Here is a 14,189-nt window from a genome sequence, read left to right on the forward strand (position 1 = left end):
TGGCAACGTTTGTCTCAATCCACTATTCTATACTAAAGTTTATAATACAAGTGAATCAGCTTTTTTAACCCATTTCCACCTATTGGCACACAATTTAAAATAAAATCAATGTATTTTTAGTGCTTTATTTTATTATACAGATCACAAAACTATAGATCGATGATCAGGTATTTTACAAAGCGCAAAAAAGTTGATTCACCTTTACAAAACAATCGCAACAATCTTGAACATTTCGTATCTGCAACACATCACTGATGAAAACCAATATTTATCAACATTTTAAAATCCACATTTCCGTGTAACAAACTGATGCCTTTAATTTATCTATTTGTAATTAATTATCATACAATAAAGTGCCTATCTAGCGCAGCCTCGCGACACAAACAACAATCGGCCATACAACAGGATTCATACATAACATTACATAAATTTACCATAAGCTTGCTGCCACAATTTTATTATAATTCGTCTAATCGTTTTGGTGTTTCAAGACATGTCTATCTAATTTTCAATTTCAACAATTTACCGTATTATCGCCTAAAACGCCGCGTCTTGAACGCGCGGGTTAAATGAGAACCAGCGTTTACAAATTTATTACACATAACTAATTTCAATATACATCGTTAAAACTTAAATTTATAAGGATAAGTAACCTAAATCTAAACCACTTCATGCTTGAACATCAGTCTTCTCATTGCGAAAATTATCATAATTTTGTTACTATTTACACGTTTCCAAAGTTATAATTTCTACGCGCGGAGTTTCTGCGGTGCTGGGGTAAGCATGACAATAAACACTTGGCAGAAACGAAACTCAGGCTTACGCTCACCTATACGGTACGGGTACCGGTTTCCGGTACCACAGTTAACTGGTAAATTCCTGACATTTTATGCGACAGGTATCAGTAATGATGTTTATTTTGTTACAGTAACCAGAGACGACATTTTAGATATCTCTCACATAATAAGAAACTTAGTGGTACAGGATTTACCGAATTGCAAAGCGAATGAGTTTCCCTTCTAGCAGCGTTTATTGTACACAAAAAGCGTGGGTAAGCTAAAATGGACGGCTCTGCGCGGCGGCGCGGGTTGAGCAACGAAACAAAATGGCCGCTGACCGGTTATGGCACGATTCGCAGAACTACATGGGATACGACATACGACGCTACAAAAGCCGGGTCGGAGCGACACTGTATTAATTAATCCAATGTAAGATTATCTCGCTCGACTCGGAGCCTCCCTTTCCTATAGACCAGTGCTCTGGCGGTGAGCTGGTAGGTGATTTAAACAGCTGTCAAAAGCGTGTCGAGTCTTTTACGTAGTATCTATTACTGAGATCGTTAGAAAATGATGCAGATATCAATTCTGTTACATTTTTTATTATATATTTCTTTTATAATGTAGCTACGAACCCGGCTTTATCAACATACAACTTGGCTTATACCCAATCTCTTGTAAATCTCTGGAATTTATCAAAAATAGTGATTAGAAACTATAACCTAAATGATTCTATTACGGGACTTCCTATTCAGCTATTACAAGCAACAGTTGAGAAAATCGATTTTCACTGTCAGAACGTTTTCCTTGCAAAAAGTCAAACATCTTGTCTTGTCGACGATCTGAGCACTTGGTGTAAGTTTATATCAAAATTGCCTCAAGGTTCAATATTCAAGGTTTTAACAGCTCGGTTCAAACGTCATTACAGTAAAGGAGACGTCGACGCATTCACGATGTTTTTGTGATATAAACTTACCATTAGATGCTCTGATGAAAGAACACTTTAATATAAACGATTGCGCTCTATTTTAAACAATTAAAAACTACAAAATCACTCAAATTTCAACTATTTAATGGGAAGGATCTATCTAACGTGAGATAAAAGTAGAATTTCACATTTTTATAAACATTATTTTGGTACATGGTTTTTCAACTGGATCACTTATTTGACAACCAAAAAGTACAATGGTTTTTTAACAAATTCATCCTTATACAGTCAGCAGCGTAATTGGATGAGCTGTTTTGGAGCTTAAAATCTACAACGAATGCCAAGGTATTTAATTAATAACCTTTCGTATCGTCGACATTTATTGCCGACAAGTGAATCCGGTGGAATGATTATACAGAATAGTAAGAGTGGTAAGGGTCCGGTCAAGGCTAACAGAGTTACCAGTGTTTTAATAAAGTCGCTACTAGGGTCTACCCTCGGTGTCTCCATTACTGGTTCCAACAAGCAACAGATCTAGTGGCAATATGCCAAAATAGATGTCCCATTTACGGCCGTCAAGTGAATCCAGTAGAGACGTTATACAGAGTAGTGAGTCAATCGTCTGGTCAGAGTAAACAGTGTTACCAAGTGTTCTAAAGTTGCTGGTATGCAGTCGGTGTCCTCACTAGCTCCATTACTGGTTTTAGCAAGCAATGGATCTACGGGCAACATGCTCTGCTAATAGACATGTCATCTGCGGCCCTCAAGTGAATCCAGTAGAGAGGTTATACAGAGTAGTGAGTCATTAGCATCCGGTCAGCGTGTACCAAGTGTCCTAAAATCGCTGGTATGCAGTAGTAGGTGTCCCCACTAGCTCCATTACTGGTTTTAGCAAGCAATGGATCCAGTAGGAACATGCCAAAATAGACGTCCTATCTACGGCCGTCAAGTGAATCCAGTAGAGAGGTTATACAGATTAGTGAGTCATTAGCGTCCGGTCAGCGTAGTGTTACCAAGTGTCCTTAAATCGCTGGTATGCATTCGGTGTCCCTACCAGCTCCATTAATGGTTTTAGCAAGCAATGGATCTAGTAGGAACATGTCGGTGTGTAGCGGGCTAGAGTATCCCATTGGTGTAGTACTGGTAATTGTCGTAGAGTCTCGTGGAGAGCGAGTGTAAGGCATCGCGCACGAGGCGGTCGACCAGGGCTTGCAGTTGCGGCTCCGTGCGTCCCGCGTGGAAGCGCGCGCGGAAGCCGGATACGGCCGAGCTGCTGCGGAGGCACGCCAGCTGACCACCTGGGGAAGGGTAATGTAAGTTAACACTTGTAGTGAGTCTGCGGCTTTAGTTAGTAGTACATATGTATTAAACTTTCGCGATCTTTACTCATAACGATGAACACACTCGGGATTTAGAACGGGAGTTATGGAAGAGGGGAGGTCTTTGCCCAGGAGTTGGACACTATATGGGCTACTTAAAAATGTTGTTGTAGACTCACTCATGCGCATGAGCTCGACGAGGTGTATGATCTGGTCGCAGTGCTTGCGCGCGGCGATGAGGCCGCGCAGCATCAGGATCTTGAAGTACCCGAACATGTCCGAGCTCTCGCCGTCCATCACCTCCACGCACTCCGCCGTCAGCTGCAACAATACACACACATAAATACATATTACGGGACACCTGACACTAATTCACCCAGTCCCAAAGTAAGCAAAGCTTGAATAAAGATATTTTGACTTTTTGACTCGTGTTATGAGTAGACTAACAATTTCCCGAGACTCCGACCGCGTAGAATCCGTTTATCAACCACAGCAGCTTTGACGTGAACAAACAAACAAACAGATTTACAAACTTTCGCATTTATAATATTAGTGGGATTAGTGGAAAGTGGAATTGATAAGTACTTAAATACAAATCCACCCATGTACCTGTACCTACATTAAGTTATCTATGAATACAAAACATAATGTTGGCTCATGACTTTAGAACGGCTGCACCTGTTTGGTTAATTATTATTTGTTGTGTTTGTAACTGTCAAGCGATTTGCATGAAAAAAAATCTTTTAAAAATCTCATAGGTTTACCTTGAATGGTGAACTTTCGAATCCAAGGTTTTTCGGTGAGATTGAGAATATGAATCCGAAATCTATGTGGATGATGTGGCCCGCACTGTCCAGTAGAATATTACCGTTATGCCTGAAAAAAAAAACGACGACCTTGATAAAATACATCCATTTATACCTATAGATGAAAAAATGATTCATTTTCGGCACAAAATGAAGATGAATTTAAATTCCTAAATTTTACTCCATGGGAATTCCTGTACAAACTTTAAGCTTCTAGACTTTACGGTTGAGATTTTAGAATTTTTATATGTGTTAAACCCAATTCCAAGGGAATCATCAACATCATCATCATATCAGCCGTAGGAAGTCCACTGTTAGACATAGACCTCCCCCATGGACCTCCAGTTGCCTCGGTTCCCGAGGGAAAATTAGAACAAAATGTAGCCTACGTGTTAGTCCTTATTTACAGGGTCTATGTTATTCTACAGATTCAGATATCTAGCCAGTTTAGCGTAAAAAGTAATAGATACACCCTACAGATAACCGTCGCGGGAGAAAAATTCTCGAGTGTCGACCACGAACCGGAAGACGAAGCGTTGGCAGGCCTCCCACCAGATAGACTGGCATAGTGACAAAGCCAGTGTAATAAATAAAATTGAAAAAACTTGTAAACCAATTCAGCTTTGAGTGCCAAGATACAGGCTCAGCCTGGTTTGGTACTCACCATATACATCTGGTATATTGTAATGGTGGTCATTTTTAGATACTTAAATAAAAGTAATTCTTATTCTTATTATTCTAGTGAGATTTGGCAAACAATCGGTGGATGCGACGTATCGTAGAGTTAGAAACTCCGCGGAGTCGATAAGATTTGAAAGAAGCCGATAGGGGATTCGGATTCGCTTGAGGATTCGACTCTTGAATCTTCAGATCCGGATTCACCCATCTGTAATCCAAAGCGTACCTGTCTTTGAGCTGCAGCAGATAACTAGTGAGCGCGTAGGCGGCCGCTGATTGGACGAAGTTGTTCTGCGCGCGCAGGAAGCCCTCGCTGTTGGGCGGGCCGTGCTCCAGCTCCAGCCAGGCGCGTAGTGACCGCCCCGACTGCTTCTTGATCTGATGCAGCGACACCGAGTTCAGCACCTGAGGACGAAGAACAAGCTTGAAAACCGTCAAGTGCAAGTCGGGCTCGTACATGAATTCCGTGCCTAATTACAATGTTTGAAAAACAGTTCAGTAATAAGTTTTTGTTAAAAATTTTAACGCAAGCTTCTTTTGTTGACTGTACTTTTTGCCCCTGGTTACCAAGGTACTTGTCAAGACGAATCAACTAGCCCCTAGCAACTGCCAGCTGTCACCTTGCCCGCCTAGCAACAAATAACAACGCCTGGTAACCAGAAAAACGCTGAAAAACACGTTTCTTGTATGACAACCCCTTTATGCCTGGGGACCGAAGTTCGATGGAAGCCGGAAGTTGTGTTGTACATAATGCGTCCGAGTTGAGAAACTTTGATGACGCGTTGGATTTGGAGTTTCTATATTTGCTCACTAGCTGGCGCTAGGAGTCGCTACACTAACATACGACTAATCAGTGTTTTTCAATCTGTGGGTTCCCTTAAGGGGGTCACAGTGTCTATAAAATACTCTTATCGTATTTTGTATGATTATTCAATTCGATGTTTGTATTATCATCGTAAGATAATACAACTAACTGTATGTGGAGGTAAGCAGCGGGTCGCTAAATATTTTTCAAACCTAGGGAGGCCGCGTCATGAAAAAAATTGCAAAACACTAGACTAAGGTGCTGTTCCGCCGCCCATTGATTAATTTTAACTGACGGTTAAATGTGATACCGTCTCTGTTTGTTTTTGAATTACGGCATTGTTTACAATTAATCAATGTCAGGTAGGTTGTATCAGCCACGAATATCTCATCACTTGATCATTACGCTGTCCCTCGCTACGCTCAGGATTCTGTCCTTCGCTACATTCTGGATTCAACACTCATAAATAACAACGAATTAACCAAAACACTAGACTAAGGTGCTGTTCCGCCGCCTATTGATTAATTTTAACTGACGGTTAAATGTGATACCGTCTCTGTTTGTTTTGTTCGAATAGACGGAGACGGCATTACATTTATCCGTCAGTTACAATTAATCAATGGGTGGTGAAACAGCCCCTAAATAAACAAGTAATCACCGGCTGTATCAGGCCGGACTCCTTATCCAGACACAGTATCTCATAGGGATGCAGCTTGAGCGGCACCCTCTCCAGGTCCCAGACGGCCTGCAGCCTCCTCAGCAGCTGCGCGGCCAGCATCTCCTGGCGCAGGTCGTCGCCCACCTTCACGATGCAGCCCAGCAGCCGCCAGCCGCTCAGCGACCCGTACGGGGACGACGAACGCATCCGCGCTAGCTTACAGTCCCACGACTCCTGGAATTAAGGTTTGGGTTAAAGGTCTGTTGGTTAGCTATTGTTACACAGGCCACACGAGACGTACCTTGAGCGCGAGCGCGGAGGGGTCGTGGGGGTCGTGGCGGAAGGTGTTGGCGGGCGGCGCGGCCGTCGCGTCGGCCAGCCGCCGCCGCACCTCGCCCGCGCCCACCGCCAGCGACTCGCGCGACCCGCACGACGACAGAGACAGCGCTGACGCCGACGCGCCCGACATCTGCCGACAACACGACCCTACTATAATATATAACAAACACCAACAACAATAAAACCGCCTCCAAATCGGACCATCCGTTGGAGAGCTACGACGCCACAGGCGTTGGCGTCAAATGCCGTTCGTATTCATAATTAGTATTAAAGCGCTTCGATCGAACAAAGAGAGAGAAGGGAAAAAAACAAGGAAATACACAGGGTAAAATACATTGATAAGGAAAAATTAAAAAAAAAACGAATAGTATATACTAAAAACTCGAATTCACACACTTTCCCGGAGATAAGACCAAGCTAGAAACCCGAAAACCCCATGTAGCAAATTTCATCGAAATCATTGAAACTGTTTCCGAGATCCCATCAAAAGAAATACCTACACAAGAATTGCTTAAATGTATTAGATAAGACTAATAAAGGAAAAATCTAAAACTAGTTACAATTTAATCAAGAACATACAAATCGCTATAAAACCCAACACACACAGCCGACGGGTGCGGGTCGGGAGCGCGACTGGTCTATTTACATGGCGGTATATGGACGACATCACACCGGTACCCTAAAAAAAATGAAAGTCCTCACCTGCGACACGCTATCAGCGGCGGGCGCCCTCGCCGCGTACTGGCCGACCTCATCATCGTCGTGGCTCCAGCAGTCGCTCGCGTCAGCGTCGTCCAGGGGCGAGTAGAGCGAGAGCGCGGGCCACTCGGGCACGAGGTTCTCCTCGCTCTTGGTGTGCCGGATGGGCGGCGAGTGCGGCGCGGGGGGCGCGGGCGGCAGCAGGCGGGGGGGCAGCGGCGCGTGACCCTCCGTCTCGAGAACTTCCACGTACATTATGTACGGGGCCTGGAACAACAACATATCGAATGTTACGCAAAATTGCGCCGCAGCTGAGCGCCGTCAGCCCACCAGCACTGTAAGCAGCTCAAGCCGCTGCCTATGGTGATATAGATAGGGGATATTACGCAAAACTCTGCGCAAGGGGCGACACTAGCACAAACCGTAAACAAACCGCCATGACAACGTCAGTTCTAGAGTTTATCGCCATGACGGATCATGACATACATATTAGTAACAAAATAACATAATATTTAGATGCATCAAGCTCATCAGCTGTCATTGTGTCATACAATTCCGTGCTCTACATACAATTTCATTATGCGATTTTTCTTACCGCCTGTCGGATAAGTACTCGTATAAGATTCAATGTGTTACAGAATTGCGAGAAAAAAACCGCAAAAAAAAAATCGCAGTGCGGACAGGGCCTAAGAGGACCTCTAAAACAATACAGCAACGGTTTTTTCAGTGTTCAATTTATGTTCTTTGTATTATTTGTAAGAATACCTAATTGCCGAGGCACCACCTTTTAACCACCATTATTTAGAACACCGTATACATGAGTATCATACGCAATAACAGTTCAATAACAATGCCTGGAGTTGAGCACAATATAAGGAAATAGGAATAACAATTACTAACTAACATATTAAATAGGAAATAACTACAAGGAAGATGACAAAATGCATTGTGTGCACACAACTCACCTATGCAGAGAAATTAGCCAATAGAGTGGTAAATACATACTATTCAGTTAAACAACACATTCGTGATTTGTCACCTATACCATATTGCCCGCAACTTTGCGATAAATTAATTTAACGCCATCCCATGAAGAACCGCCCTTCCCGGCGGAAGACCAGTGCTGGTTTTCAACCAGTGACATGCTGAGCCGAGACCTTATATTATAACAGCATCTAAGTTAGTTAATGTTTTTATTTTTAGCTTGTGTGTGTACAAAGTAATATAATATTGTTATAAATAAATGTGTTGTTTTTCCTGTCTTTCAACGTTTCTAACTATATCCATACCAAATTTCATTCAAATAAATCGGTTAATAGTTTAAGCGTGAAGAGGTGACAGATAGATAGAGTTACATAAACAATTGAGTTTATTTACTTCGCCAAGCAACTACGCAACGACAAAATATTTACTATCAATCATAATATTTTACTATTACTACTTGATCTCAGTTCGATCGATCAGAGTGCTGCAGTGCCGTAGTGGTTTGGCGATTATTCTTAATCAAATTAGATGTTATTTCTCACTCTATAGGTTAACTCCTCCATGGCCGTATAGTTAGACAGTATGCAAGCAATGGAGCTTCCTGTTAAATCATTTTACTATGAGGATTTACTGCACATAGCATACCATTAGATTATACGAGTAAGTATTATATTATATATCGTAACTTTTATAGCCTAGAAAGAGAGAATCCAAAAATAAAAAACAAGTTTAAGGTTACATCGATTAAAAAACGCATCAAAATAGGTCCATCCGCATAGGACCTATTAGATATGCCACAGACAGATACACAAAGAGCGGTAAAACCCCTTGTTTCTTGTAGATAACCATGTGCAGATAACTAGTTAGTCAGACAGTCCACCTAGTGGAAGGTCTGCCAACGTTTCGTCTTCCAGTTCGTGGTCGCCACGCGAAATTTTTTCTCCCCCAACGGTTATCTGTTCTTCGAGTGAAGTGGCCCACCCAATTCTACTATAACTTGCATGTTCCTCGAGCTATGTCGATGACTTTGTCTTCGGCGAATTTTCGTAACCCGGATTCTATCACGAAAGAAACTCCAAGCATAGCTCTCTCCTAGCTGTCAGAATAATGAAATATTTTTAAGGAATATAGCCTTTAGTAGAAACTAATTAAACAGCAAGTAGTGTATCCAATTCCACAGCAGCTAGTAAATCGTGGCGTGAGCGGTATCGCGGCGATCAGCGAAGGTCGCCCAGTTCGAGTCTGCTGCGGGGTGTGAAAGGACCGACCATTTCCGCGGGGGCTCAGCAAAGCGGCAATAGGTGGTTTAGAGCTAGTAATGTTAGTAATTTAAGAGTTAATTTAGTTTAAATGTGTGTGGCGTTATGAAGCAAGGACTTTTTTTGTGAACTAAGAAAAGAAACCTGTTAGGTACCGTTAGGTCTGACTAGAAATATCTGGTCAGATAAGCTTCATCACTACATGGCTTGAGGTGCTCTTGAGGTTCTTGTTTGATGACAGGAGATGATGAGATATATTATGTAGAAAAAAATCAAAAATTGTCTTGTATGTCTAACTGAAAGGTTTATGCGCATAATATTTACCAGCTCCTTAATTAATTTGGGATTTAGTCAATAGGTGTCAGGCAACTCCCATCACATTTATTTATCTATTATTGCTAATATTAAGATATGTCATTATAAACCAATCGCATTAAAAGTTACAAGTAAAAGTCTATATATTGTTCTTGTCTATTGTTGTCTACGAAAAGGGTCTCTCTTTCCCTCGCATGTATGCCAACAAACAATAAGAATAACAGGTCCTGCCATTCCCTGCCATTTCCCGGTTGCGCAGTACACCTATACTATATCCCTTAACTCAAGCTATGGCGTGCATTGAGTTAGCAGGGTAGGTACAGTCAAGTGCAAAATGATATCGACACGGCCAAAGTTACAACAATATGTAAGTATACACGACTTTATGCACTTAACATTAAGGTCGAAGATATGCATCTTTGCACTTGACTGTAACACTGGTACTAGTGGCGAAATGCTGCGGTGCAAACTACCAACTGCCTACCATGGAATCGAGCCAATACACGCCAATAATGCTCAGGATGTAAGGCTGGTGAAGGTCTCAACCCTTTCCAGCCATATTCGTTCTAACCAGCGCTGGCTGGGGTAGAGCAAGAGAAGCGGTGGCCCTAGGCACCAGATGGCAAGGAGCGCCATTTTCCAGTTTCCAATGCAAATAACATTTTGATGGCGGCTTTTGAGAGGCGCGGAAATGGTGTAGACAATCTCGATCTACCTTAATCAAGGGCTAGAACCGGCGCTGTCTATAACGTATCAACCAAACGTGCTAAACGAAGAACCAAATATATCAGTTATTGATAGATACATTTATCTACCGCTGTAATTTAGCGCAAATAAAAATAATTTTGCATAATTAAAACACAATCAACAACTCATTACAAAACAAAAAAAAAAGCAATTGGCGTGGTGCTTATCACATAATCAATGTAATAAACTCGGGATTTACCGGGTCTCACGATGATAATAATGATAATACATACATAATTTGAATCGCAAATTGTACCTTGGATAATATCAAGGTCGAGATAAGTGATTGAGTAGTTAACAGCCAATGACTTTTGTTTTTGCTCAACGTGTCCCTTTCCAACAAAACCCTACAGAAAAGGACGCAAAGATAGATAAGCGTCCAACGCCCTTGCTAGCCTCACAGGTGGTCTGGTTCCTGGAAGGTCAAGAGGAGAGGCTTCTTCTTAGGAGTGTTAAAATAAATATTAATAATAATCAATTTGTGTGAAAGATTTTGTTCCAATGAGCAGCCGCGGCGTCACAGTATCTGCCACATAATATAAAATACCCGTAGCTTTTAAATAGTAAAATAGTTTCAAATAACAGTTTCAAAATAAATTCCCTTTGACGATTTCTATATAAATTCGGTAACTTGACATTTATGTAAATTATTTATGTCACTAAACAAAAGTGTTTAAATTATCTGTTGTTAGAAAAATAACCAGGCACGCCTCATGTTATTTAGATACAGTCTACTACAGCCGACTCGACAAAACGAGAGACATCCGAAAGACACATTTACTGCAACGATTCTTCTACAAGTCCTTGCACTTAATATGTCATGGTATACATGATACTGAGCAGTGAGAGTGGATAAACAGGCTCTGTACATGGAAAGTAAATTAGTTACTTTAAGTAAAACATTAGAAAGGCAAGAGTCGACGTTCTTGGCAGAAAACGTACGCAGCCGACTGTTCACGTAACTAATCTCTTTACTAAGAAATTGAGTCGGTTCAGTTATTAACTATGGCTATTCCGCAATGGTTCTTGTGTCTGTTAAGTAGTTATATTTGTAGAGTAGTTACGGTCACCTGTCCGACACTTTTGGTACGGCGTAATAAATAATGTAAACATTATCATCAATCACAGTTATTTTTTTCTGGTTCTTGCCAAGGTATCTATTTAGTGGCATTCAAGCATGGCTAATTAATTGTTTTAGTTTGTTAACGTTCACATTATAAAAAATCGGGCAAGTACGATACAACAAAGGGTTACTAAAATATCAGATACGAGTCTGCTTCTAGGGCTGGTAGGATATTTTTGCAGATGACAATACAGGGTACTTTCAGGTGCCCTAGAAACTGGAAATTTGGTACAGTACAACCAATAACAAAAGTATAATTGCCATTTTATTCGGTTAGTTATAGCATAAGTAGTACAATATAAATACTATACAAATTAATATGTTCATTATATCGTTATCAGGTCAGGCATTATGTTGGGAAAGTACAGTGTTACCACAAACAGATAAAGTAAATTGATAAAACATGTTATACCAAAGGTTCAATAACATCAATAGCACCGACGGATAGTGACACACTTTGCCCTCCCCTAATAAGGGCCGGGTCTAATTCTGTTAGTTAAATTAGCCTCAATGAAGTTCACAAGTTCACATACTCTAATAACCTAAACTATTTAGATATTTGGTATTGTGCTATTAAATATTCATTTACGTACAAAACAGTATCATCGTTAGGAGACGAGGAAACACACAACATAAATACGGTTGATTCAGTGATTTCCTCCAATTTAGCCTAGTTTTGGCGGCTTTTGGGAGACTGCCGTTAAATTAATAAAGTAGTAGTCGCTTACAATTTTTGTATAGAATAAAGAGCCATTGTATTGTATTGTAGTTCCGCCAAAAACAATACTCCTTATCCGGTCTATATACGTCGTCCCTACTACCAAGTCGGATCGGGAACTACACACACATCATTAAATTGTGTGCGGGTTCTGTCATAATGTTTTCCTGCACCGCATAACTTATGGTAAATTTAAATGTACTTTCACACACGAGTTAAGAGGTAATAAAGTTATAATTATGCTGAAACTTTCAGCATACATAGATTCATCGTCACTACATTGAATAAAACTGATTTCTCAAGTGGATATTATGAAAGCTAAACTACACTTAGTATATATTGACTTTGTGAGACTAGCTTTTACAAAAAGTAAATAAGTAGGTAAGTACATGTCACGTCTAAAAGTATTATAACAAAAAAAATTTGAAAAATTGTAGCCGCCACATTTTCATCATAACTTTGTATCTATCCTGACATTTCAAATAATTGAAATTCATTAAACTGTTCAGTATTATGTAATCACAAATCTTCAGAAATGTTGATAACTTAAATAAATTTCTAATTTAAATTATCAGACCTCGTAGGCAAAAATAAAGTATACGCCGTTTGATTCATAATATGTATCCAGACTGCAACAACAAACCTTGTCTGACTGACATAGAATCGTAAGTTGTATTTTAACTGATTGACAATTCACGAAAACAGTGCGGACTTGTCACTGCATACGTCTATCTCACGATTATTCTATGAAGCACTTGACAGTCCTTAGATTGAATTGACTTGTAAATATTGAGTATTTCAGTTAGGTCATTCTCAGAAAGGTGCACTAAGCATTTTTTTTGTTTTATTTAATTATATTGTTAATTGTTAGTGGTAGGCCCCCGCACTGTAGTCAGTTCTTGGGTTTGCAAGATAGAAACACTACCTATTTGTAACTTCAGATAGGTTTATATTATAAAAAGAAAGTCACTGGTTCATGGAAGAACTTCATTTTAAAATCAATTACTTACATATACTTATACTGTCAAGTGCAAGATCGCCATTCTGTCATCGTCATTCAGAAGCTGTCTTCATAATTAAATTACAATGATTAAAGATTGCAAATTATAGATGCTTCAGTGGATCTGTCCTCAGTGGATGACCCGAACAACTTGATCGCTTTGGCTTAGTCGATATTTAATGACCACTCTGGACGTTCCCAAGTATTTGGTGATCTTGATGGTGTATAAAAAAATTAAATATATCCATACCAATTTCATCCTGCTCACTCCAGTCCAGTTCATCCCCATTTTCTCCCCTTAAGGGTTGCTTTTGGAGATAAAAACTAAGTACCCTATGTTCAGCCCCTTGACAGTCGAAACCAGTCGGTTTCGAGTGATACCGGAACAGACAGAGTTACTTTCAATTCATCACTCCATAGTATAAAAACAAAGTCGCTTTTTTTTGTCTGTACGCTTAGATCTTTCAAACTACGCAACGGATTTTGATGCGGTTTCACAAATAAATAGTGTGATTCACGGTGTCTATGTATACCGTAACCGTGTTGTGCCGGAACGGGTCACCAGTATATAATATTATTTAATGGAGTATGGATTCGTAGTATGTATGTCCCTGCCGCATGCAGGTTACGAAAGAGACAGACATGTATCTTAACAAAAACAGTAATTCTTCAAAACGAATCAAAATATCAAATCGTGTTTACATATTTATGAATCAAACGGCGTATACAAATATTTGCCAAATTGGTGTGGTTATATGTATATGGAACCCATTCATGTATACTTATTTTTGCCTACGAGGTGGATACATTTAATGGAATTTATTTAAGTATGCAACTTTCTGAAGCATTTTGTGATTACATAATACTGAAAAAGTTTAATGAATACAATTTTTTGGTGTCAGTAATAGATAAATATTTTTGATACAATGTATGACTACATATTTATGCAACCTTGTTTTTGTATACATATTTTTAGCGTGACTGTACCTATGTCCTGTTTGGCAAAAGAAGAACCTCAATATTTATGTTCCAAGC

General features: G+C 40.2%; 1 protein-coding gene across 2 annotated transcripts in view; it reads right to left on the reverse strand.

The window, feature by feature from the left end:
• Positions 1 to 2,233: 2,233 nt before the first annotated feature.
• The window catches only part of fwd (phosphatidylinositol 4-kinase beta fwd), a 67,777-nt gene continuing 55,821 nt past the window's right edge, over positions 2,234 to 14,189 (reverse strand). For both annotated transcript variants that reach the window (XM_074087173.1, XM_074087174.1), the window contains exons 4-10: positions 7,012 to 7,275; positions 6,272 to 6,439; positions 5,971 to 6,204; positions 4,734 to 4,912; positions 3,788 to 3,899; positions 3,203 to 3,344; positions 2,234 to 3,002 (exon numbers count right to left, since the gene is read on the reverse strand). In XM_074087173.1, the coding sequence (XP_073943274.1) occupies positions 2,821 to 3,002; positions 3,203 to 3,344; positions 3,788 to 3,899; positions 4,734 to 4,912; positions 5,971 to 6,204; positions 6,272 to 6,439; positions 7,012 to 7,275 (1,281 nt within the window). In that variant the 3' untranslated portion in view covers positions 2,234 to 2,820. The remainder of the gene's footprint in view (positions 3,003 to 3,202; positions 3,345 to 3,787; positions 3,900 to 4,733; positions 4,913 to 5,970; positions 6,205 to 6,271; positions 6,440 to 7,011; positions 7,276 to 14,189) is intronic.

Source organism: Choristoneura fumiferana, chromosome 4, assembly GCF_025370935.1.
Source record: "Choristoneura fumiferana chromosome 4, NRCan_CFum_1, whole genome shotgun sequence".
In the NCBI taxonomy this organism is placed as follows: Eukaryota; Metazoa; Arthropoda; class Insecta; order Lepidoptera; family Tortricidae; genus Choristoneura; species Choristoneura fumiferana.